At 42.3% G+C, this 22,981-nt stretch overlaps 1 protein-coding gene across 1 annotated transcript in view; it reads right to left on the reverse strand.

Moving 5' to 3' along the window:
- LOC133358719 (parathyroid hormone/parathyroid hormone-related peptide receptor-like) overlaps nt 1–22,981 on the reverse strand; it is a 67,676-nt gene that overhangs the window by 26,872 nt on the left and 17,823 nt on the right. The window contains exons 4-9 of the mRNA XM_061577160.1: nt 22,835–22,956; nt 18,344–18,438; nt 16,538–16,700; nt 12,808–12,958; nt 11,935–11,995; nt 9,903–9,969 (exon numbers count right to left, since the gene is read on the reverse strand). Coding sequence (XP_061433144.1) covers nt 9,903–9,969; nt 11,935–11,995; nt 12,808–12,958; nt 16,538–16,700; nt 18,344–18,438; nt 22,835–22,956 — 659 coding nt within the window. The remainder of the gene's footprint in view (nt 1–9,902; nt 9,970–11,934; nt 11,996–12,807; nt 12,959–16,537; nt 16,701–18,343; nt 18,439–22,834; nt 22,957–22,981) is intronic.

Consider the following 22,981-nt stretch of genomic DNA (forward strand, 5'->3'; position numbering starts at 1 on the left):
TTCGATTCCCGCTCACGGCCACCACCGGTGACGATTATTTGAACCTCCCCTAGGTCGACTCTGCCTCAAACGAGTAACTTAACTACTGTAGCGTATTAACATCGCCACTGGGGAGACAAAGGCGGCCGGCCGTGGTAGATACAAGTCCCGGGCGAAGCCGGGTAGTACAGCTAGTCTATATATATAAAATCGTTCATGTCTGTCTGTCTGTGTGTGTGTGGACTTTGGCCCATACGCACTTTCATTGGACGGCGGTTGCCCCTGGCAACGGCTAGCCACGCCTTCGCCGCTTTCATTGGACCTGGCAACGGCTAGCCACGCCTTCGCCAAGGGCTGCAGTTTCATTGGACGGCGGTTGCCCCTGCCAACGGCTAGCCACGCCTTCGCCACTTTCATAAGCTCCGTATTTAATTAAATAATAGCCATTACACAGTATTGTTGGAGCGCTAGGGGGGGGGGAAGGAACGCCACCCGTACCCTGCCTCTTCCAAGCCGACAATTTTAGGCGAGGCCGCAGGCTTTGCACGCTACTAGGCCTCGACACCCACCACGCCACTCTGAGGTAAATTCATCAAAGTTTTTCCTACTCTTCACTACACCCCCACCACAATGTGTGCTATTAATATTACTTTTAAACCCAACGCGCCAACAATCGATTACTTTAATGTTCACTGTACAAATACTCATTAAGCTGGGTGAGCGTACTGCCAGTCTATCATGTACACTGTAGCCTGCTTATTAAGCTCGGTGAGCGTACTGCCACTCTATCATGTACACTCTAGCCTGCTTATGAAGCTGAGTGCGTGTACTGGCAGTCTATAATGTGGACTCTTGCCTGGTTATTATAATCGATTCTTTATATGTTCTTTGTACAAACAGTCATTAAGCTGCTTCAGCGACCCCAGTTCGATTCCAACTCACGCCCACCACCGCTGACGATTATTTGAAACGGACCTGGCCCTCCCCTAGGTCCACTCAGCCTCAAAAGCGTAACTGCTGTCGTGTGTGAACATCGTCACTGGGGAGACAAAGGCGGCGGGGCATCGTGGATCCAAGTCCCGGGCGAAGCCGGGTCATGTGTATGTGTGTTTGTGTTTATGTGTATGTCTGTGTGTCTCTATGTATGTGTGTATGTATGTGTATGTATGTGTTTGTGTGTATGTGTGTGTGTATGTATGTGGGTTTTTTTTTATGTCTTTATGTGTATGTCTGCGTGTCTCTATGTATGTGTGTATGTACGTGTGTGCATGTGTTTGTGTGTATGTATGTGTGTGTCTATGTATGTGTGTGTCTATGTATGTGTGTGTATGTGTGTGTATGTATGTGTGTTATGTGTCTGTCTGTGTCTGCATGTATGTGTGTGTGTATTGTGTATGTGTTTGTGTGCATGTATGTGTGTGTTTGTGTGTATGTGTATGTCTGTGTGTATGTGTTTGTGTGTATGTGTGTGTATTTATGTGTGTGTATGTGTTTGTATGTGTTTGTGTGTTTACGCTCGCATTACACAAATGTGTTGCTGGTCTAAGGCGTTCCTCGCACAGCATTGCCGCTTTATTATTTCAGTCGTTTACTGCCTTACGCACCCTGAAAGTCGTGTGTGTCTGCAGCAAGCGCGTGTATGTGTACCTATGGACGCGCGCGCGTGTGTTGTGTAGGGGGAACGGTAGTGTAGTGCTTAGCGTGCTGTCTGTGTCTGTGTGTGTGTGTGTCTGTCTGTGTCTGTCTGTGTGTGTCTGCGTGTGTCTGTGTGTGTGTCTGTGTGTGTGCGTGTGTGGTGTGTGGGGAGCGGTAGTGTAGTGCTTAGCGTGCTGTCTGTGTGTCTGTGTGTGTGTGTGTCTGTCTGTGTCTGTCTGTGTGTGTCTGCGTGTGTCTGTGCGTGTGTGGTGTGTGAGGAGCGGTGGGTGTAGTGCTTAACGCTACGCTGCGCTACGAACCCGGCGAACCCAGTTCCATTCCCGCTCACGGCCACCACCGGTGACGATTATTTGAACCTCCCCTAGGTCCACTCAGCCTCAAACGAGTAACTGGTGTGGCGTATTAACATCGGCACTTGGGAGACAAAGGCGGCTGGGCGTGGTAGATCCAAGTCCCGGGCGAAGCCGGGTCATGTGTATGTGTTTATGTGTATGTCTGTGTGTCTGTATGCATGTGTGTATGTATGTGTGTGTATGTGTTTGTGTGTATGTCTGTGTGTGTATGTATGTCGGTTTTGCCGCCGTGGTGGATCCAAGTCCCGGGCGAAGCCGGGTCATGTGTATGTGTTTATGTGTATGTCTGTGTGTCTGTATGCATGTGTGTATGTATGTGTGTGTATGTGTTTGTGTGTGTGTCTGTGTGTGTATGTATGTCGGTTTTGCCGCCGTGGTGGATCCAAGTCCCGGGCGAAGCCGGGTCATGTGTATGTGTGTATGTGTTTATGTGTATGTCTGTGTGTCTGTATGCATGTGTGTATGTATGTGTGTGCATGTGTTTGTGTGTATGTATGTGTGTGTGTATGTATGTGGGTTTTTTTGTATGTGTTTATGTGTATGTCTGCGTGCCTGTATGTATGTGTGTATGTACGTCTGTGGATGTGTTTGTGTGTATGTGTATGTATGTGTGTGTCTATGTATGTGTGTGTATGTGTTTCTGTGTTTGTATGTGTGTGTATATATGTGTGTTATGTGTCTGTCTGTGTGTCTGCATGTATGTGTGTGTGTATTGTGTATGTGTTTGTGTGTGTTTGTGTGTTTACGCTCGCATTACACAAATGTATAATGCGGGTCTAAGGCGTTCCTTACACAGCATTGCCGCTTTATTATTTCAGTCGTTTACTGCCGTATGCACCCTGAAAGTCGTGTGTGTCTGCAGCAAGCGCGTGTATGTGTACCTATGGACGCGCGCGCGTGTGTTGTGTAGGGGGAACGGTAGTGTAGTGCTTAGCGTGCTGCCTGTGTCTGTGTGTGTGTGTCTGTGTGTGTGTGTCTGTGTGTGTGTCTGTGTGTGTGTCTGTGTGTGTGCGTGTGTGGTGTGTGGGGAGCGGTAGTGTAGTGGTTAGCGTGCTGTCTGTGTGTGTGTTTCTGTCTGTGTGTGTCTGCGTGTGTCTGTGTGTGTGTCTGGGTGTGTGTCTGTGCGTGTGTGGTGTGTGAGGAGCGGTGGGTGTAGTGCTTAACGCTACGCTGCGCTACCAACCCGGCAAACCCAGTTCGATTCCCGCTCACGGCCACCACCGGTGACGATTATTTGAACCTCCCCTAGGTCGACTCTGCCTCAAACGAGTAACTTAACTACTGTAGCGTATTAACATCGCCACTGGGGAGACAAAGGCGGCCGGCCGTGGTAGATACAAGTCCCGGGCGAAGCCGGGTAGTACAGCTAGTATTTTGATAAAAATATGTCTCTAATAATATCTTGGTACGTCACCCATTATTTGACCCAAGGAGGCTGTAATATTTCCAATTATTTACTTAAGTCACACATTTCCATTCTCAGAGTGACTCATGGATCTCATATGATAAGACCCTTCTGCGAAGTGACGTTACATCTCCTCTTCATTAAATTAATCCATGACTCATATATTTTGTGAATTATATTGTGGTTTAAATTTGCCCATTGTATGTGAACGGCCAGGTTATAAATGCAATATTGTTATTTTCAATTTTAAATCAGCCATATGTAAAAACATATCTTCACCACAGGGATCGTTTTTTAGATTAAATGTCCAAATTCCCAATAACCTATATGACCAGGCCACGCAAATTACATGTGACCTTTGTGACCACTCGCAAAGACCCTCGCAAACATAATACAGAGGCTCATAAATGTCAGGCCAGGAAGAAGTGCATCGTTTAAATAAAATGAAATTAACGTATTACATGTTCATACATATACAGGGTGATTTATTTAAGACACTGCACTGGTTTATAATGGACATCTTGTTTTCTTCTTAACAAACGATTTAATACAGTTTTCTAAGAGTAATATAGTCCCTATATCTTACAGGTGAGATTGCTAGGAAGGGTAAAACCGGTTATTCTTTTTAAAACTTTGATACATGCTCTGACGGTGTTCCCTTATTTTTTTTCACAGTTATTTAAGATTTAAATTACAAATATAATACATTCTCCAATACCTTCAGAAACACACGTAATCTTTCCACATCGAGAGAACCTCAGCCTTCCACCTCCACTTTTTGGAGACGATGAGAGAGTAAGCTGGACAGCAGTGATTTTGAAATTCTATTAAATTGGAAATTATAACAGCATTTAATTACAGGCATCTCTTGCGTAACGCCAACCCCCTCACTCAATTCGCAGTTACGCAATTCATCTTTTGGGGGCATACTTCACACTTACGTTCTGCGTTTCACAGTTACGCGCTCAAGAAAGAAAGAAAACATTGTGTAAGTAAATATTTCAAAATACAATTTTCAATGATAAAAATTTAAATAAAAAATAAATAAATGTCTGATGGTGTGACCGCGTCCACGTCAGTGCCGAATGTGACGGGCGTCACGTGCTGCTGCTGCAAGCAGCCCACGGAGCAGTTCAAGAAGCCCTGAAGGGACTCCTTAAGTAATCGTTGTAGGTAGTAATCTTTCGATGTAAAGCTTTCGTGACTGCAGGGATTCATCTTCTTGGTTCTTTCGGTAAAGTCACGTAGAAGGGAAGTAATAAAATAATAAAATTATGTTTTATTTTTATTATTTTATTACTTCCCTTCTACGTGATTTTTTGTTTGGCGCTTTCTCAATCCAATGTGGGATGAAGGCCTTCCCTTGTGTCGCTCACGCTGTCGCATGACCATACTTCACCACGCTGGCCAGTGCAGGCTGGTCAAGAGAGTCTATATGATTTGAAGATTTCGTGACTGCAAGAATCCACACTCTTTGAATTTTAAAAATTATGTTTTATTTTTATTATTTTATTACTTCCCTTCTACGTGACTTTACCGAAAGAACCAAGAAGAGGTAGTAATCTGTTTGATTTTAATTATTGTTATTAAACTCATTTAGTATTTTGTATAATGTCAATAGCATTGTTAGTTAGTGCATTAATACGTATTTTGTAAATCCAGGGCTAAAATTATGAAATGATGCTTCATTTTACTTCGGTTACGCACCCCCCCCCCCTGACAACATGGATGCTTATGGGAAAATAGGCTTCATACAGCGCATGTCGCGTGTTATGCGAGGGATGCCTGTACTTATGCGTATTATCAGTAAGTTATTAAATATTTATTAAATGTACATTTTAGGTGATAATGACATGCTTATCAATAATTTGCAAATATGTCGAGTATCCTCCATAACAGGAAAGGCTCTCCCCCAAATTAGTCGAGCTTTGAGAGATGTTGCTGTCGTTATAATACGAATATAATGTTTGTCAGAGCACATCAATACTTTGCCTTTGTGTACTTCGTATATACAGGTGTATTCTATCGGATGAGGTCATCATCATAAACTACCCTGAGACGATCAATGCTCACTGTTCAGGAGATCGGATTCACATTGCTGCAATCAGAATAGCTTTGAATGAAAACCACATTGTACCAAAGTCATCCAATTGGATTCTGTCTGATCGATTTTGTGCAGTTAAATATTATTAGCAGGGAAACACTTAAATGTTTGGCGCTTTCTCAATCCAATGTGGGATGAAGGCCTTCCCTTGTGTCGCTCACGCTGTCGCATGACCATACTTCACCACGCTGGCCAGTGCAGGCTGGTCAAGGGAGTCTATATGATTTGAGGATTTCGTGACTGCAGGAATCCACACTCTTTGAATTTTTGAGTTTATTTTATATTTTACACGGTTGACCCCGTTTCGTCAGTTGCCCGGCTACTTTACAAGGAAGATCTATGTTGCGTGAGCACAGCACAAACAAAGACAAGACAAAAACACGTTCCAAGCCATGCCAGTTGGAATCACCTGGCCAATTTTGTTCGATTGCTAGGAATCGTGCATTAAATAATATTTGTTTAGAATCGGATTTTCGATTTGATCCTGAAACGTGATTGTATTCAAAACCCATGAACCGCTCACCCACAGTATGCAGAATATATATGTATGTGGCAGCTCCCAATGGGGAAAAAACCAATCACATGCAATCAAATACTGCCAAAAGGCATAACACACTTGATGGCTCTGCTCAAAAAAGCAAAGAGGCACATCCCGACCACCACAAGCATGACCCTGTCAGGAGCGTTAGATTTCATTAGATTTGAGTTTCCCAAAGGGTACTTCAACATATCTGCCCCTTACAGACACATGTATGCACACACACACGCACATAGACTCCTGTTTATACTTACAGAATGTTGGAGAGAGTGCGGTTTGCATATATTTTGTATAGAGGCTCAAATTGATGTTTAAAAATAATGGAGATGAAGAATCCAGGGAAAAAAAAGCGTGCATTGCATAGTTTATGTAACGTTTTACAAAACACGTTTGTCCTCCAAATGATGTAAGAGCAGTATTGAATCCAAAGGGTAATTGCCATGGCAAATGGTTTTTGCATATTTTCAAATAATAATAAAATGATTATGTCTTCTTGGTTCTTTCGGTAAAGTCACGTAGAAGGGAAGTAATAAAATAATAAAAATAAAACATAATAAAATAAAATAATAATATAATTATGTTTTATTTTTAATTATTTTATTAATTCCCTTCTACGTGACTTTACCGAAAGAACCAAGAAGATGAATCCCTGCAGTCACGAAAGCTTTAAATCGAAAAATGATTATGTTTTTGATATAGCTCCCTATATGCCAAGGCGTCTCAGTGCTTTTCACATAAAGTCATCCCAAACATTTGAAAGGACACCTCCAGTGGAAGCTCTCCTTGTTGGCGCAAGGAGAGCTGCCACAGGGGCATGAGTCTGCCCAGCAGGGAGGCGATAATTGTGATGTATAATCCCAAATCGAGTACTTTTTCGATTACATTATATTTTTTGCAAAGATTCACCCTCCAGCGGTCCCATGATTTGTCATGATTCAAGGTCACGATTTTTACGTTATAATTATTTTTGTATCATATTCAGTCTTAAAAGTAACATTCACGTATCATATTTGCATACATAATAAACAGAGCTAACCAAGTCTCACACGCACAATTCCCCACGTGTATTGTCGATTAATTGATGCATCGTTACATGCCTATCAGAAAACACTTGCCCCTCCTGTTGTGCAGGGCCAGGAATTGAACCCAAATTTCCTCAATTGCAAGGCAGTAATTTGCATAATCAACGACTCGTTATTTGTAGCCATAAAACGTGTTCCTTGTAGGTGTACTCTATAAACAGGACAGCATAATTTGTGGATACCAATTGAAACAGCAGTTGAATCTTTCTTAAAGTAAGACATTTAAACGCTTCCCACATTTAAGTACAGCCATACGAATATTCACGATACTGTATTAAATGCAAATTACAGTCATCGACTACCTTTCGGCAGTCTCGAATAAAGTGGCACAACGCAAACTTAAAGAGATCCTGCATTTGCGAAAATGATGTGTAAAGTTGGAAGCTTTTGATTGAAAGCTTTCGTGACTGCAGGGATTCATATTCTTGGTTCTTTCGGTAAAGTCACGTAGAAGGGAAACAATAAAATAATAAAAATATAAAACAATAAAATCCTCACAACGTTTCGACTGCAACATAAGCAATCATCATCAGGTATTTTCACACGTAAAATTCTCACGCTGTTTCGACTGCAACACAAGCAATCATCATCAGGTGTTTTTCACACCTTATGATGATTGCTTGTGATGATGATTGCTTGTGTTGCAGTCGAAACGTCGTGGGCATTTTATTGTTTTATATTTTTACTAGCTGTACTACCCGGCTTCGCCCGGGACTTGTATCTACCACGGCCGGCCGCCTTTGTCTCCCCAGTGGCGATGTTAATACGCTACAGTAGTTAAGTTACTCGTTTGAGGCAGAGTCGACCTAGGGGAGGTTCAAATAATCGTCACCGGTGGTGGCCGTGAGCGGGAATCGAACTGGGTTTGCCGGGTTGGTAGCGCAGCGTAGCGTTAAGCACTACACCCACCGCTCCTCACACACCACACCACAGACACACACAGACACACACACAGACACACACGCAGACACACACAGACAGAAACACACACACAGACAGCACGCTAACCACTACACTACCGCTCCCCACACACCACACACGCACACACACAGACACACACACAGACACACACACACAGACACACACACACAGACACAGGCAGCACGCTAAGCACTACACTACCGTTCCCCCTACACAACACACGCGCGCGCGTCCATAGGTACACATACACGCGCTTGCTGCAGACACACACGACTTTCAGGGTGCGTAAGGCAGTAAACGACTGAAATAATAAAGCGGCAATGCTGTGTAAGGAACGCCTTAGACCCGCATTATACATTTGTGTAATGCGAGCGTAAACACACAAACACACACAAACACATACACAATACACACACACATACATGCAGACACACAGACAGACACATAACACACATACATACACACACATACAAACACAGAAACACATACACACACATACATAGACACACACATACATAGACACACACATACATACACACAAACACATGCACACACGTACATACACACATACATAGAGACACGCAGACATACACATAAAGACATAAAAAAAACCCACATACATACACACACACATACACACAAACACATACATACACATACATACACACATACATAGAGACACACAGACATACACATAAACACAAACACACATACACATGACCCGGCTTCGCCCGGGACTTGGATCCACGATGCCCCGCCGCCTTTGTCTCCCCAGTGACGATGTTCACACACGACAGCAGTTACGCTTTTGAGGCTGAGTGGACCTAGGGGAGGGCCAGGTCCGTTTCAAATAATCGTCAGCGGTGGTGGGCGTGAGTTGGAATCGAACTGGGGTCGCTGAAGCAGCTTAATGACTGTTTGTACAAAGAACATATAAAGAATCGATTATAATAACCAGGCAAGAGTCCACATTATAGACTGCCAGTACACGCACTCAGCTTCATAAGCAGGCTAGAGTGTACATGATAGAGTGGCAGTACGCTCACCGAGCTTAATAAGCAGGCTACAGTGTACATGATAGACTGGCAGTACGCTCACCCAGCTTAATGAGTATTTGTACAGTGAACATTAAAGTAATCGATTGTTGGCGCGTTGGGTTTAAAAGTAATATTAATAGCACACATTGTGGTGGGGGTGTAGTGAAGAGTAGGAAAAACTTTGATGAATTTACCTCAGAGTGGCGTGGTGGGTGTCGAGGCCTAGTAGCGTGCAAAGCCTGCGGCCTCGCCTAAAATTGTCGGCTTGGAAGAGGCAGGGTACGGGTGGCGTTCCTTCCCCCCCCCCTAGCGCTCCAACAATACTGTGTAATGGCTATTATTTAATTAAATACGGAGCTTATGAAAGTGGCGAAGGCGTGGCTAGCCGTTGGCAGGGGCAACCGCCGTCCAATGAAACTGCAGCCCTTGGCGAAGGCGTGGCTAGCCGTTGCCAGGTCCAATGAAAGCGGCGAAGGCGTGGCTAGCCGTTGCCAGGGGCAACCGCCGTCCAATGAAAGTGCGTATGGGCCAAAGTCCACACACACACACACAGACAGACAGACATGAACGATTTTATATATATAGATTATTGTATTGTTTCCCTTCTATGTGACTTTACCGAAAGAACTAAGAATATAAGTTGGAAGCTGTAGTTCTCGCAGACGTTTTTGTTAAATAGCTGACTAGATACTGCGTATTTCACCTGACCTTAGATCGAAGCTACGAACCAACGTGATGAACATGTAACCCACAGCTGGCAAGGTGGGTTGGAGCAAGCTAAATTACTATAATTGCACATTTGAGTCAGAGAATCAGAGAAGAAATACCGCCACTGCTGCCAGGATGGGTGCCTGGTATATCCACTTGAGCCATCCAGCACTAAGGTCCCAGCATCTGTATGGGTCAGAGACACGGCACGGCTAAGAATTTCCTCGTGCAAAAAACGAAGATTCAGTCCTATTGGCTGGTCTTTTTCTCTAGTCTCCAAGCAGAGTTATGTGTCAATTTCATTGAATGTTTGTACCTTTAAAAATTAATCGCGCTGTTTTTAATTAATTTATAGATGGCAGAAAGAGCCTCACAACGAGTTTTTCGGGTTGTGCCTTGTGATGTTTGTTTGACATGTTGTCTGACCCGTCGCCAATGATTCTGTTTTTGAAGAAGCTGAAAGAAGCTCCACAGCACGTGCAGGAATACTTGAGACACCGTGACGAGCAAGACAGAGTGGTAACAACCCAAAAGCACATCAGAGAGCCGTAATGCACGACCGTGAAAAGCCTACGCATTGGCTGACATAAATGTTGGACGTGTAGCAGGATTACACAGAGCCTGCAAAATAACATTCAGGTGATGACGAATCATCCTTAATATTACAGAAATTGTCATGTCAGTTATAATGAGCAATGGACAGCTGCGTGTGTATCAGGTGAAGTTTTTTCAGGCTGTGTAAATGTGTTTTCACTTCGATATGAAATTGCATTAGTTATAAAGTGGAGCAGCCAAGCCTGCTGGGAATTGCTGTCTGTTGATGCGTTGCCATGCATCTCAGGTTAACTGAGACTGCCATGCACGTAGGGCGCCTATGTCTGGTTGTGAGCTTGCGAAATCACAGCGGGAATGTTAAACCTTTATTTCGGTACATTACTGGCCGATGCACACCTTATAGGGTAAATGAGAGTGTGCATTCGGGAAAGAGTAATAACTACACAGACTTTAAAATCGTGCAATTAATCGTGCAAGGAGGCATCGTGATGTTTATGTATTATAGTTCATCAAGTACGTCTCTGAAAATAATGTACAGCTATTTGTCAATCCACTGCTGGATCAAGGTCTGTTCCACACCATGACAGTCATGGGATTTGTGTGATCAAGTTGGTGAATGTTGATAGGTGAATGCGAGATGTATCCTTGGACTATTTAAGTTACGATAATAATTTCTACTTATAACGCACACAGTACTCGCTCCCTCTCGAATAAAGAGAATGATTTGGAGATGCTATGGACCACAGACAAGTGGGCAAGGCAGCCAGGTGTGAGCCAGCACCACATTTCCCTCCAAAGTTCTGCAATCGATACATTTAGGTGTTATCAGGCTAATTGATGAGTGTTTATATATGGGAAGATACCAGAGGAGCGGGAGAAAACCCACACGTGCAAGGGGGCAACAGTTGATCGCACACAGTGTGGAACATGTGGACTCCACATTTGCCATACCGCTTTTTTTCTGGAAAAACGGGATATGAAACCTCGGCACTCACACGAAGCGAGTTTCACAACATTTGTTGTTATCCACCAATCATCGTCTCCACAGTGCTCGATTATAGGCATGCGCCACCACTGCCTGGCTAAAATATTTCTTTCGCCCAACGTATTAAGCATGTTTGGGAATTGATATGTTGTATCAAAATTATAGGAAGCTCCATAAAACTAGACCCACCCCAAGGCTGAGCCTGTGTCATTTATACAAAACTGATTACACACACAACTTTTGATTTAAAACAATTTGGAATTAAAATGCGTCGACTTCTATTTTTGAGGGGGAGGGGTTCGCTTTGTCCCTCACATTAGGAATCGCGGGTGAATATAATTAATTTACTTTTTTTGTTATTATCTTAATTGTAAACAACTGAAACTAAATTATTAAAGGTGTCCAGTTTGGAAGGGCGTTGCACCCCCTGCCCCCCCCCCCCCAACTCCGCCCATGGACTAATGCTTTATTATTCTGACTCTCAGAGGCGTAATTTTTTTAATTGCAAATTATACATTTGTACAAGTGCTTATAACTGCGTTGTGAGTTTTGCTACGGTAACAACAGTTCGTCCGATCGTGTGCCGACGGAGGAATGTGCGTTGTGCTCACTGGGAGTTTGCCAGAGTCGCCCTGGCTGCAGCCCAAACGAACACAAACACAACGGGAAACCCTGCAACAAGGCAGCAAGGGGAGAGGGGAGGACGAGGTGGGATCGGTGGAGTTGGTCATAGGGGAAGGTGGGACAGAGCAAGATTAGAGGGCTTGGCGCATGGCAATAGACAGCAAACACGCCGGGGCGTTGCGTTTACCTGGCAGTTGGTCGCAGTTACATTGCTATTAGGGGCATAGCGATGTTCTCCCTCATGTTGCAATCAATTATTCAAGGTCGCGATTCAATTTAAATTTTACGTATTTTTTGTTTACTGTAGCAGCATCTAGTAGCCGCAGGGATTAACATTAACTCGTTACATACAACATTCGCAAATTGAAACATGTAGATTGTTACGTGTGATACGCTGCATGGATTGTAAGAATAAGAATCAACGGATTAATGTATTGTTCAACCACTGCTAAGATAGATAGATTTTATTTTTTTCAGCAGGAATGGCCAAAAAAGCAAGTCGGCTCTTTCATGGGCGTCCTGCGATGGTAAAGACATTGTCGGATTAATCAAATTCCAATGGCAGGAGCCAATCTATCGATACAACAGTCGACGTTTACTTCCCATAAATCGGTGCTCATTCTATTGAACTTCTAAAAATAATGGGCCATCGTGACCCCTAACTTGGATGTGAACTTGAAATCTGATTTTGAAGCCCAAACGCTCAGCCAAAAGTGCCACTGAGCTGGAAAATTAGTTCCCGACTTTTGAAATAAATTTTTCGGTTGACGTAAATCGTTGGACCCATATGACTTGCAAGCATTTTTTTCATTACTGGTATTAAAGCATATTTAACTTGTGCTGCTGCGTTGGAGCATTACCCCAGCCGATGAGAGCAAATGTCCACAGGCGTCCAGATGCAGAGAAGGTGAGGAAGATGAGGCTGTAAAGGTAAAGCCCTTCAACCAGCACCCAGAAGTAGCTGGTGGCCAGGCAGTAGAGGAACAGAGTCACCACCACCCTGCAGCCTGCCTGTTGGCAGTAAGCCACACAGAAGGCTACGTTTAGCTTCATAAAATGTGTGGGCAAGCGCTGTTAGCGAGCAGCTATTGTAGGGCTAGCACAGAAGAGTATATGGTATGATCAACACTGGGCATGAAACATTGAAGACGCTCATCCAATAATATTAATATATACCAGATACAAGAGGAGGCTAATTGATGCGCGAGAGGGCATACCTGTCACACCCCAAGGTGAACAGGACATGGCTATGACTCCTGGCAATCCAGCATTACTCAAGCCTGCCCACCACAAAGGTCCTTAATAATCATGAGCAGAGGGTCGAGGACTCTGAACGCAGGAGGAATAACACATATCCCGGACCTCTTAATGTATATTGGGCATTGATCAGGTAAATAAAGCAGAGATATAGATCCTGTTGAAATCCCCCACACCTCTGCTATGGCAGACGGATGGGAATAGGGCGTTTGTACAGGATTTCCTTGACCTGAAGCCACATTGGGCCTCTGCAAGGTTATGCGCAGAGTCCCTGACAAGGCAACGTGGAATGATCATTGCAAGTACCTTTCATGGCACACTGAGGAAGGAGATATGGTTATTACAAACAATGCGGCCCCCCTACACCAGGACAATTATTCCAATCCTGTGGTCCAGGCAAGCGTAATGATATAATTTAAGGAAGCCTGTTCACGAGGGTCAGAGTTTGAATCTCCAGGTAATAGGAGTGGTGCTGAAAGTTACCTTTAAATATGAAACTCCAGAGTGATTTGTGATTGTGGGGGTGTTGATGCAGCTTCAATCTCCTTAGAAAAATGGGCGACCATCACTTATCTGTGCAGGACTACATGGCTTTACTCGCCTACAAACTGAATGACAATTATTTAGCCAAAATAATTTTAATGTTACATATTTGAAAAACAAATATCCATGCGTTTATTCGTGACTTTAATTGTGGCAAAGCTCAGATGTGTCAATGTAGCTCTAAACAAGGCTTAATAATGTAATTTTCATGAAGTAGTAACTTTTATGTTTTAGATTAATTGTAATGCAACGAACACAAGAAATTGATGTATTACAATACATATGGAAGTCACCAATACAAATGAGTAAATCGGACACTGACACTTAATCAATTGCTAATTTGCTCATGACAATGACATGAACTTTGAAGCGATAAGCACAAATACACAAACACCCACACATCCCAGCACTTCCATCTATAATGAATTACACAGGAGACAAGCCTTGCCAACAACCAATCATTCGCAAGAAGAAGAAAAAACTGATTAAGGGATTAAGTCTAATTTCATGAGCTCAGTTTACAAACATATGATAGGAAATGTTATTTTCTCACTTGTTTCGTCCTGCATTCTACCTGGGCACAACAACCCTCTAATAACAACAGCAGCGGCAATGACAGCATTCTCTATTTCAAATAAACAAGAGTTTAAAGACTCTTTTCATGAGACGCCTGCTTGGGATCTCTGGCGACATCTTAAGTGAGAGTTGTGTGCATCTGGGAGGAAAGCATAGCGTTCCTAAAACAAAAATACCCCAACGTAGTCTGCACATGCAAGTCAACTGACTGTTGTACTTATCTCCTACATCCACCTCATATCCCTGTAGGATGAATGTCTCATTCGTGTAATGACACTTTCTCAATGTGATCCAACAGCCTCACCTTTGAGCCATATATTCTAGGTTTGTTTTACCACTTATAGCCAGCATGCTCCCAGATGATATATTCGTCATTAATTGCATTTGGCAGTTGGAGATAAAACATCACCTTTGTACTTCCCTTTGGACGCTCAATCTAGTAATAATCATATAAATGTCTCAGTTGTCAGTCCGCCCTGTCAATAATGGGGAGTTACAGGACATTTGGGGGCTCTAAAATATAATCAATGATTGACTCTGATGACCCTTGTCGGAATAACTTTGCCAAATGTAATTCTAGATTTGAAGCTTTCGTGACTGCAAGGATTCTTATTCTTAGGTTTTTTCGGTAAAGTCACGTAGGTAAAACATCAAAATTAATGAAAATATGCAGCTAATCCGGCTGTGACGGTCCCACCTGATGACGGAGACTTGTGTTGCCTCCGAAACGTCGTAATTTTTATTTTATTTTATTTTCATTAATTTTGATGTTTTACCTACGTGACATTTGGATAGGGTGTAGCTGTCACCGAGCCTCTGCTGTTATTCTCACAGCTGTCCAGTGGTTTTTGCGTATCGAATAACGAATCGCGCAGTGTCCTCTGCTGTAAATGTAGGCACCGACTCGCCTGAACGCGCTGATTAAAGCAGCGACTTGAGCGCTGCCATTTGCCGAAAAGCCACGTTAAAACAAACTACTGCCACCTCATCACTAACATGATCATTGAAGACTATTTAAAATGACCTGTGTAACCCATCTTTAACTAGTTTACACTGATTAAGAGTTTGAATTTCACAGCCGTGTGCAAAATTGCGTGGAAATTAACAGTGCACGCTACCATACATTGGATAATAAAGAGCCAGAAAGCTCATGTAAGAGCAGGCACTCGTGTGATGTCAGAGCCCAAAAGCCAAATAAAAGAAAAACATTCTTTATATTTGTTTAGTATTTATACGGAAGGTCTACATGGAATGCATGTAAGACGACAACCACTGAGGATCAGGAGTCATACATTCCGGTGTTGTGCAGAAGCTGGATGGATTGTTGCACGAGAGGATTGTGAGAGATAGTGGCCAGCTTGGAGAGGCCTTCATGCAGGAGTGGATTGACCATGGATGATGAAAATACAGTAAAATGCCAATATAGTAACCAATGTCCCGTTTAACTCAAATATGTCTAAAATATATGTAACAATTCTAAGTTACACGATTAAATAAAATACAGTTGAATGTGCGAACCACAATTGTTCACTAAAGCAAGTGTAAAGCCAGGGCCCCGTATGTTACCAGTACCCAATCTCCGTGGATGTTATAGCAGGGAGAGACTGTTCCGACTCGGAGAATCCTGTCGCTAACTGAGCCCACATGCTAATCGGTCTCTGCCCAGTGGTTCTCTTGGGCGGGGAGGGAAATATTTTGCTCATCCCGGCTTCCCTCGATCCACTCGTTATAATCACTGTTACCCTAGAGCAGCGGTCGGGAACCTATGGCTCGCGAGCCATATATGGCTCTTCCGGTGACGGCATATGGCTCCCAGACAATTTTGAATTGAAAAAAAATAATAATAAAAAAATCAGTTTGGAACTGATTTTAAAATACTTGTGATATTGCTTAATAATACTGTGTCATTTTAAAGTAAACAGAAATTAGTTTTGAAGATAAATTTCACGGGTCACGCCTGCATGAAGCTCAACCTCACCACGTCGTATGAACCAGACTACAAGGCCATCAGCAAAACCATGCAGCACCAGAAGTCGCATTAAAAGTAAGACATATTTAATTTATTATACGTTAAAAATACTATATGGCTCTCAATGAAATATATTTAGAAATATTTGGCTTTCCCAGTCAAAAAGGTTCCCGACCCCTGCCCAAGAGGCAGTCCCCCATGTTTTCCCTTCTGTCCGGCCAGTGAACTCCCGTGCAAAAACGTACAAATATGTACGGCGCTTCAGCGGGAGGTGATGGTCCTGGGGTGGAGAGCCTCAGTTCATTGTCGGAGTAGAGGACACCATCCTTGACGAAGATGCTCGCGGCCCGCAGCATGAACGACACAAACAGGTGCATGTGGATGTAGTTGCGCGTGCAGTGAAGCCTCCTGCAAGCCAAACATCGGCGTAAACATAAAAAAAAAATAGGAGCCTGCTATTCATTCACATTGGCTTGTGAGCCATTCATCCCGGCAGGCCACGCGCTCTCTGTCTTGGCAGAGATGAAGGTAAAAGATGAAACGCATCGACAGAGTGCCCCGTGAAAGCTTAAAGGACCCTCTGCCAGTTTGTGATTGTTCACACAGCTTTTATCCGTGTTCAGAAAACAAACATGGGGTGCAAGTTGGCTCATGCGTGATGCCCATATGTAATAATCACAATAATGCCATTTGATGACCCAGGAAAGCTTTGTTGAGTCTCAAGACTTTATATAGGGTCCTGCATTACGATGTTTGGCTAATGTAATTAATGAGTGTTTGACGTGTGGGAGGCGTATCATAATCAGCATATGTATTTATCCTGGCCGAATTCGATGAGCGATGAAGCTCTTTTACACGCTTTTATTTAACTCTGTCTGTTGTATCCTCAACTCTGTCTGTTGTCGTATACTAAAATCTTGTAACTCAATTTTAACCCACTTCCCAATGTCGTATCGACTGCAAACTTGGTATACGTATGTCATACTGATGACAAAACTATATTCTTTCAATAAAAAAAACATTTTTTTTAAAGCAATCTTTTTTAAATGTTATGTTTCGGCTTGGGTCTAATTGTCCACGTTCAACTAACGTTGGCTGTAAATCACCACAGTTCCTTACGTTATGGCAAGCTTCGGGGCCACTTCCTGGAGTCGTGGAGTTCTGCCATTACTCGTACGGTACATTTCATTAAAGCGTGTTTTAAAAAAAGTATATTTTAATATTACTTGTTTTGGTAGATGTCCAGTAGGGGCGGGTCAGAACGTTGCAATAACAAACAATTCTAAAACACGAAAGGAGTGTAAAGTATAGGAAGGATAAACAAATCCACTAAAAAATATTTACAAATAAAACTAAACACATTTTCTCGTCTTACCAGGTAATGCCTACTGATCTATTAACGTATTTTTCACACGCGACGTCGCTGAAAATGATAGCTCAACAAAAGTGTATAAAGAGCACCCAGGCCTATGAGGGGACGACACTCAAAATTGTCATATCATTGGCCGCGTCAGAGCCCAAGGAGTAAATGTGCCTTACTTTGGAGCAAGGAGGCTTCCCACTGACTCTTAATAATGCTGCGAATTTCTCTTCGGTTGCATTGAAACAGCAATGGAAATTCCACATTCTTACGAAGTGATCTGTTCTCTCCCACTATTCATTCCCCCCTCCAAAGTGACCAACTTGAAACCCGAAGTAATGATGACCTGAGTTTACCCCGACCTAGATATGAACTGGCAACTTTATGATTGCGAGATGAACACTCTAACAACAGTGCTGCTTGGCCATATCCCGCAAGGAAAATGGGATAGAATTACCTGACAATTACCAAACTGCCCATTTCCTCTTGAGCTCTGCTGGATACGAGATCATGTCTGGTTAAGGTCGGAGTTAACCTCTCGCTCCAGGAGATATTTACTACGAGGACACGCTTGGCACATGAGTGGTGGTGATAATCATGACAATGACAATAGTGATAATCCATGAAGGTGATGGTGCTTTCAATAAAGCAGCGAGTGCAATGTGTTTCTTTTTGCTTCCATGGCAATTACCTGAACATCGTGAGGATGCATAGAGCAATAGCCAAAGACGCCAGCGACACTGAGTACCCGATCGTGTAAAGAATGGAGAGGCGATGTATGGATTCCTGCACGTGAACACAGGACACCAGTGTCAGATCAAAGAGCATCATACAACAATTAAATACACAGGTATATCCAAGACATATAAGCGTTTATATGTTCTCAAATTTTGCCAAAAAAACTCTACAACTTTATAAAATCAAACCGTATATGTTCAAATAAAGGTTGGCACTGCTCATCTCCGTTTGGTGGCTTGTCAATTGGAGACAATCTACATTATTCTACATTCTCAACACAAAAATAATACTTGCAATTATACTGAGAACTGCTTAATGCCATTATGTGCTTAAATGTGTACCATCTATTCCTGTTAATTAGGTATTGCCTTTCTATGGAATATAACAATTGCAGAATTTGGAACACATTAGACCCACTCGTACACAGCACTGAATTTGATTTAACATTTGTGCTAATTTAACTTAAAATTGCCTCTGCACCTATCCTTACAGATAAAATTACTTGATTGTGCCTGTAAGCAATGCTTTTTAATTGGTGACAGAGCTGGAATATTAGAAGCATGTGTTTCATCCAGTGTTAAATAGCTAAATGCAATTTTCATTTTGGTCATATCATTGCTCTTAATTGTTTTCAATTTTGCTATTGGGTAAGAGGTAATATGAGAACATCAACATCAAATTGCTTTAAGGTTCAGTGGAGTGTGAGGGTTAATTGAATTATATCTGTTCATATTGGCAATTCATTGTGAGTGTATAAATTCTCAGCTGCAAAAAAATACTAATATAAAACAAAGCCATGGTATTTATGAATTTCTGAATTAACGTTAAACTACGTAGAACCCACACGTCGACTTGAATTGGGCAGGTTAATCAGGCGAGACGTTAAGCCGTACGAGAAATCGCACCACCGTGATGTAAATTCAGCTGGGCCACTTATGAATATCTCTGTTCTTACTTGAACAGCGGATTTTAAAAAAATTAAGTCTGAAATATAGACCCAGCTGGATCCTGGTCACAGCTTAGGCCAAATGTTGCTCATTCAATTAATACATTACTTTATTTAAAGGTGTATGACATCCCATCAAGATGAGATACAGGGCTTCCATCTATTAAACAAAAATATAATTATACAGAAGTTTGAAATAGATGGATAAAACTACACACAGACAAACACTCGGTAATGTGAATATTTCATCGTACGAGTCTCATTATTCTATGTCCGCCATGGTGTTAGCATTTCATGTCGCATCGATATTTAAGAGAGTCCCTGGCGTTCACCAGCTTTTCAGCTGCGATTGTTTAGTATTCTTCTGTTATGTCGCTGTTGTAGATCACTCAAGAGTTTTGGTTTAATAAAACTTAAGCGCACAATTCAAACATTTGAAAAATGCTGTTCACAATACGGTCTCAGTCGAATTCGTTATTTACGGAATGTACTTATATGGACACCCTGTTTTTCTTTTGCATGGGAGACTTTGGTTAAAGAGTATAAGAATAAACATCCTTAATACAAAATGAACAATCTCGATTTGAAGTTTTCGTGACTGCAGAGATCCATACTCTTTGGTTCTTTCGGTAAAGTCACGTAGGTACAAAATAAATTAAATCACGACGTTTCGGGCGCAACACAAGCGTCCGTCATCAGGTGGGACAACCACAGCAAGAAACAATTTCTGAAGTGGGCAAAAGGGCTGCTTGTAACAAGAGGCTATATAGGTAAGAGAGAGGGGGGAGGAGCCAGGGAGGAGAGATCTCTCCTCGCTTGTGTTGCACCCGAAACGTCGTGATTTAATTTATTTTATTTTATACCTACGTGACTTTACCGAAAGAACCAAAGAGTACGAAATGAACAACATTACATTCACAGTCCAAAATTAGATACGTAAATTAATTATTCAAGTGTGTGGGAAACTGGAGTTGTGCATTAACATTTGATTTCCCTTGAGGAGTCTGGACACCCAAATAAATGAGGTGAACGTATCTCGAGGGACCTATTATGTTATAAATGTTTTGGCACTATAATGTGAATTAGCAAGTTGTATAAATAATGCATGCTCATGGCAATGTATAATTAGACACATGTCAAAGTAAATGTAACTTAAAATGAGTTGTCAAATTAAAAGTGATCATCTTTAGAGTTTTGGACATTTCTTATTTATGGGTGTAAATTACGTGCGTAACAATTTAAATTCCTTCACGGTTCAATGATTTGGCAGACTTTGGGTTCACGAATTGATTCAAGAACTGATTCTTTTTCTTTAACTCAGTGGTGAATGTAGCATCTCTGATGGCTGCAGGTGTCACATGGACGCATGACAGAATCAATCCTTACATGCACAATTCTGTATCGTGAGTATAAGAATCGATTTTAATCGATAAATTACTGCACGAATCAACTATTATATATATTGTTTCCAATACATTTAAAAACTCACTTACATTAATTTTCATAATTCTACATGCAGGCCTTCACAACCAATATGATCCATAATTAGTTTATATAATACTCAGTTCCATGATTGACCTCCGATTAACATGGTTGGCTACGTACGGACCGAAAGAAGTTTAATATACATGCATATATATGTGTAAATGTTTAACTATCACCCTCCACCACCCGACAAAGCCAATCAAATCAAGCTGTCACATGGGCAAATGTGCCAATTAATTAGTTTTTTACCTATTCTGCTCTATTAGTACATGAAGATGACCTTTCAAGATCAATATGGCGTTCTGTTATTGCTACACTGTTTTGAATGGGAAGTAAATTACTGCTCTCAGAAAACTAATTTCCCGCAGTAATGAATGTGTGTATGTCATCAGTAAACAAGTTAAGACTCCGTTGAGCCATCATTGAGCCATCCTGTCGTAAAATCAAAAGTTCGAATTCCTATAATGGGGCACGTTCACCCGATTTTTTTGGAGGCAATGTGCTGACATCTCCTCTATCAACAATGCAATAAAATGCCGAAATAAAGTCTTTCAGCCATTTCATCAAGAGTGAACGTGGCCCAAAGTGTCTTTACGCTTTAAGAGTGCATTGGGCGAATGCACATCTCCATTGACAGCCCCTGGGGGGGGGGGGGGACCTCTCCGCATGATGACCACTGTTAACCCCTAATAAAGTGGTACTCAATTAATTGACCCGGAAAGGATAATGGACATGGCTTCAATAGGGATTTTAACTCACAATCTTCTGGCTGAGGTCAATCATGGAACTGATTATTACAGTATCATTAAGCAGCAGGAATGCCTTCACACGTGAGGGTGAAACACACATTGGCTTATTTCAGTGAATGACCCGTCTTTGTTACACGGTCTTCAATATCCAGTCTCTAGCAGGTGGCACACTTTTGAAATTACACCTCACTGGATTGCTTGCGGAAATGGAACTGTCGAACCTGTGTGAAATGGCTCATTGGTTCGCCCAAGCTGACTGCTACGCTACACGCATTTATGACCGCCCACTGTCCACTCGCTCAATGAGTGGTTATTTATTGTGTGGTTGTCACAGCCGGTCTGAAGATAGCTGACCCAACTCAATCACCCGATAGTCAATGCCCAGCCGTGCATTGCAGAGGGTAAATGAGATGGCAGGCTAGATAGACGTTATTTCCTTCTCCGGAAGACTTGTGCACGCCTACGTTCTCATGCTGGAAGATTGGTTGCCGGTTCGTCATCAATATGTTGATTTAAGCATGTGGCAAGATAAATAACTATTGTGCCTGAATATGGGAAATGAAGCGACTGGAGATACGATCAAAGTCAAATATTGAGACAAAGTATTGCCCGTTGTAGGTTGGTGCAATCTTCGTCTCGTTTATTTAGAAAAAAAACATTCACAGCCATTTCATTGCTGGATGAAGTCCTTGCCATTCTACGTCAGTCGTCGTATCACGATCAGTATCACCATCGCGCAACAGCCATGCTCTATCCACTGCTGGATGAAGGCCTCCTGCGTATGAGATGATCCTCGTCACCCCGCCTTCATGGTGGTCAAGCTCTCGGGCATGTTTTCCCTCCTTTGGCAGCCACACGATTGTCATTCTCGATCATTGGTCATCAATATGTCCTTGCTTAGGCCCACTTGCTTTGCTTATCAATCAACGTCTCTCGAATTGTTTGTTTGCTTTGTGAGCCATGCGTGCTTATTTACGTATTTCAGTGACATTTTAAGGAAGCGCCTTTGAATTAATTTCCCACAACACAGACATTATCTATATCAACAAAAGCGGAAACGTGCATAGAGATAGTAGCTATCCGTCATACGAATAGCACACCGATCCCATAACACTGTCATGAAACAACAACGATGAGTATTTTTTGTTCGCTTTGCCCTGATGGTACAGACACAATGAATTCTTAACAACGTGTGTCATGCCGACATTTTGTTGTGAATTGTAATGTGCGATTGCTGAGTAAATTGTGGTGTGGATTCCTTCACCTTTTCCTTGGCTTGTACATGTGGATTGAGAAACTCGGTGCATTCGGAGTAATTTGCCCACAACCGGTTTGCTGTTGACATTTTCCAGGTCCCATTACTCTCACATTTCCTATAAGCGTGACCTGCAGCATAAAAGACACTTTTGTA

The sequence above is a fragment of the Lethenteron reissneri genome, chromosome 7 (assembly GCF_015708825.2).
Source record: "Lethenteron reissneri isolate LAM-NWPU_2019-01 chromosome 7, ASM1570882v1, whole genome shotgun sequence".
NCBI lineage: Eukaryota > Metazoa > Chordata > Hyperoartia > Petromyzontiformes > Petromyzontidae > Lethenteron > Lethenteron reissneri.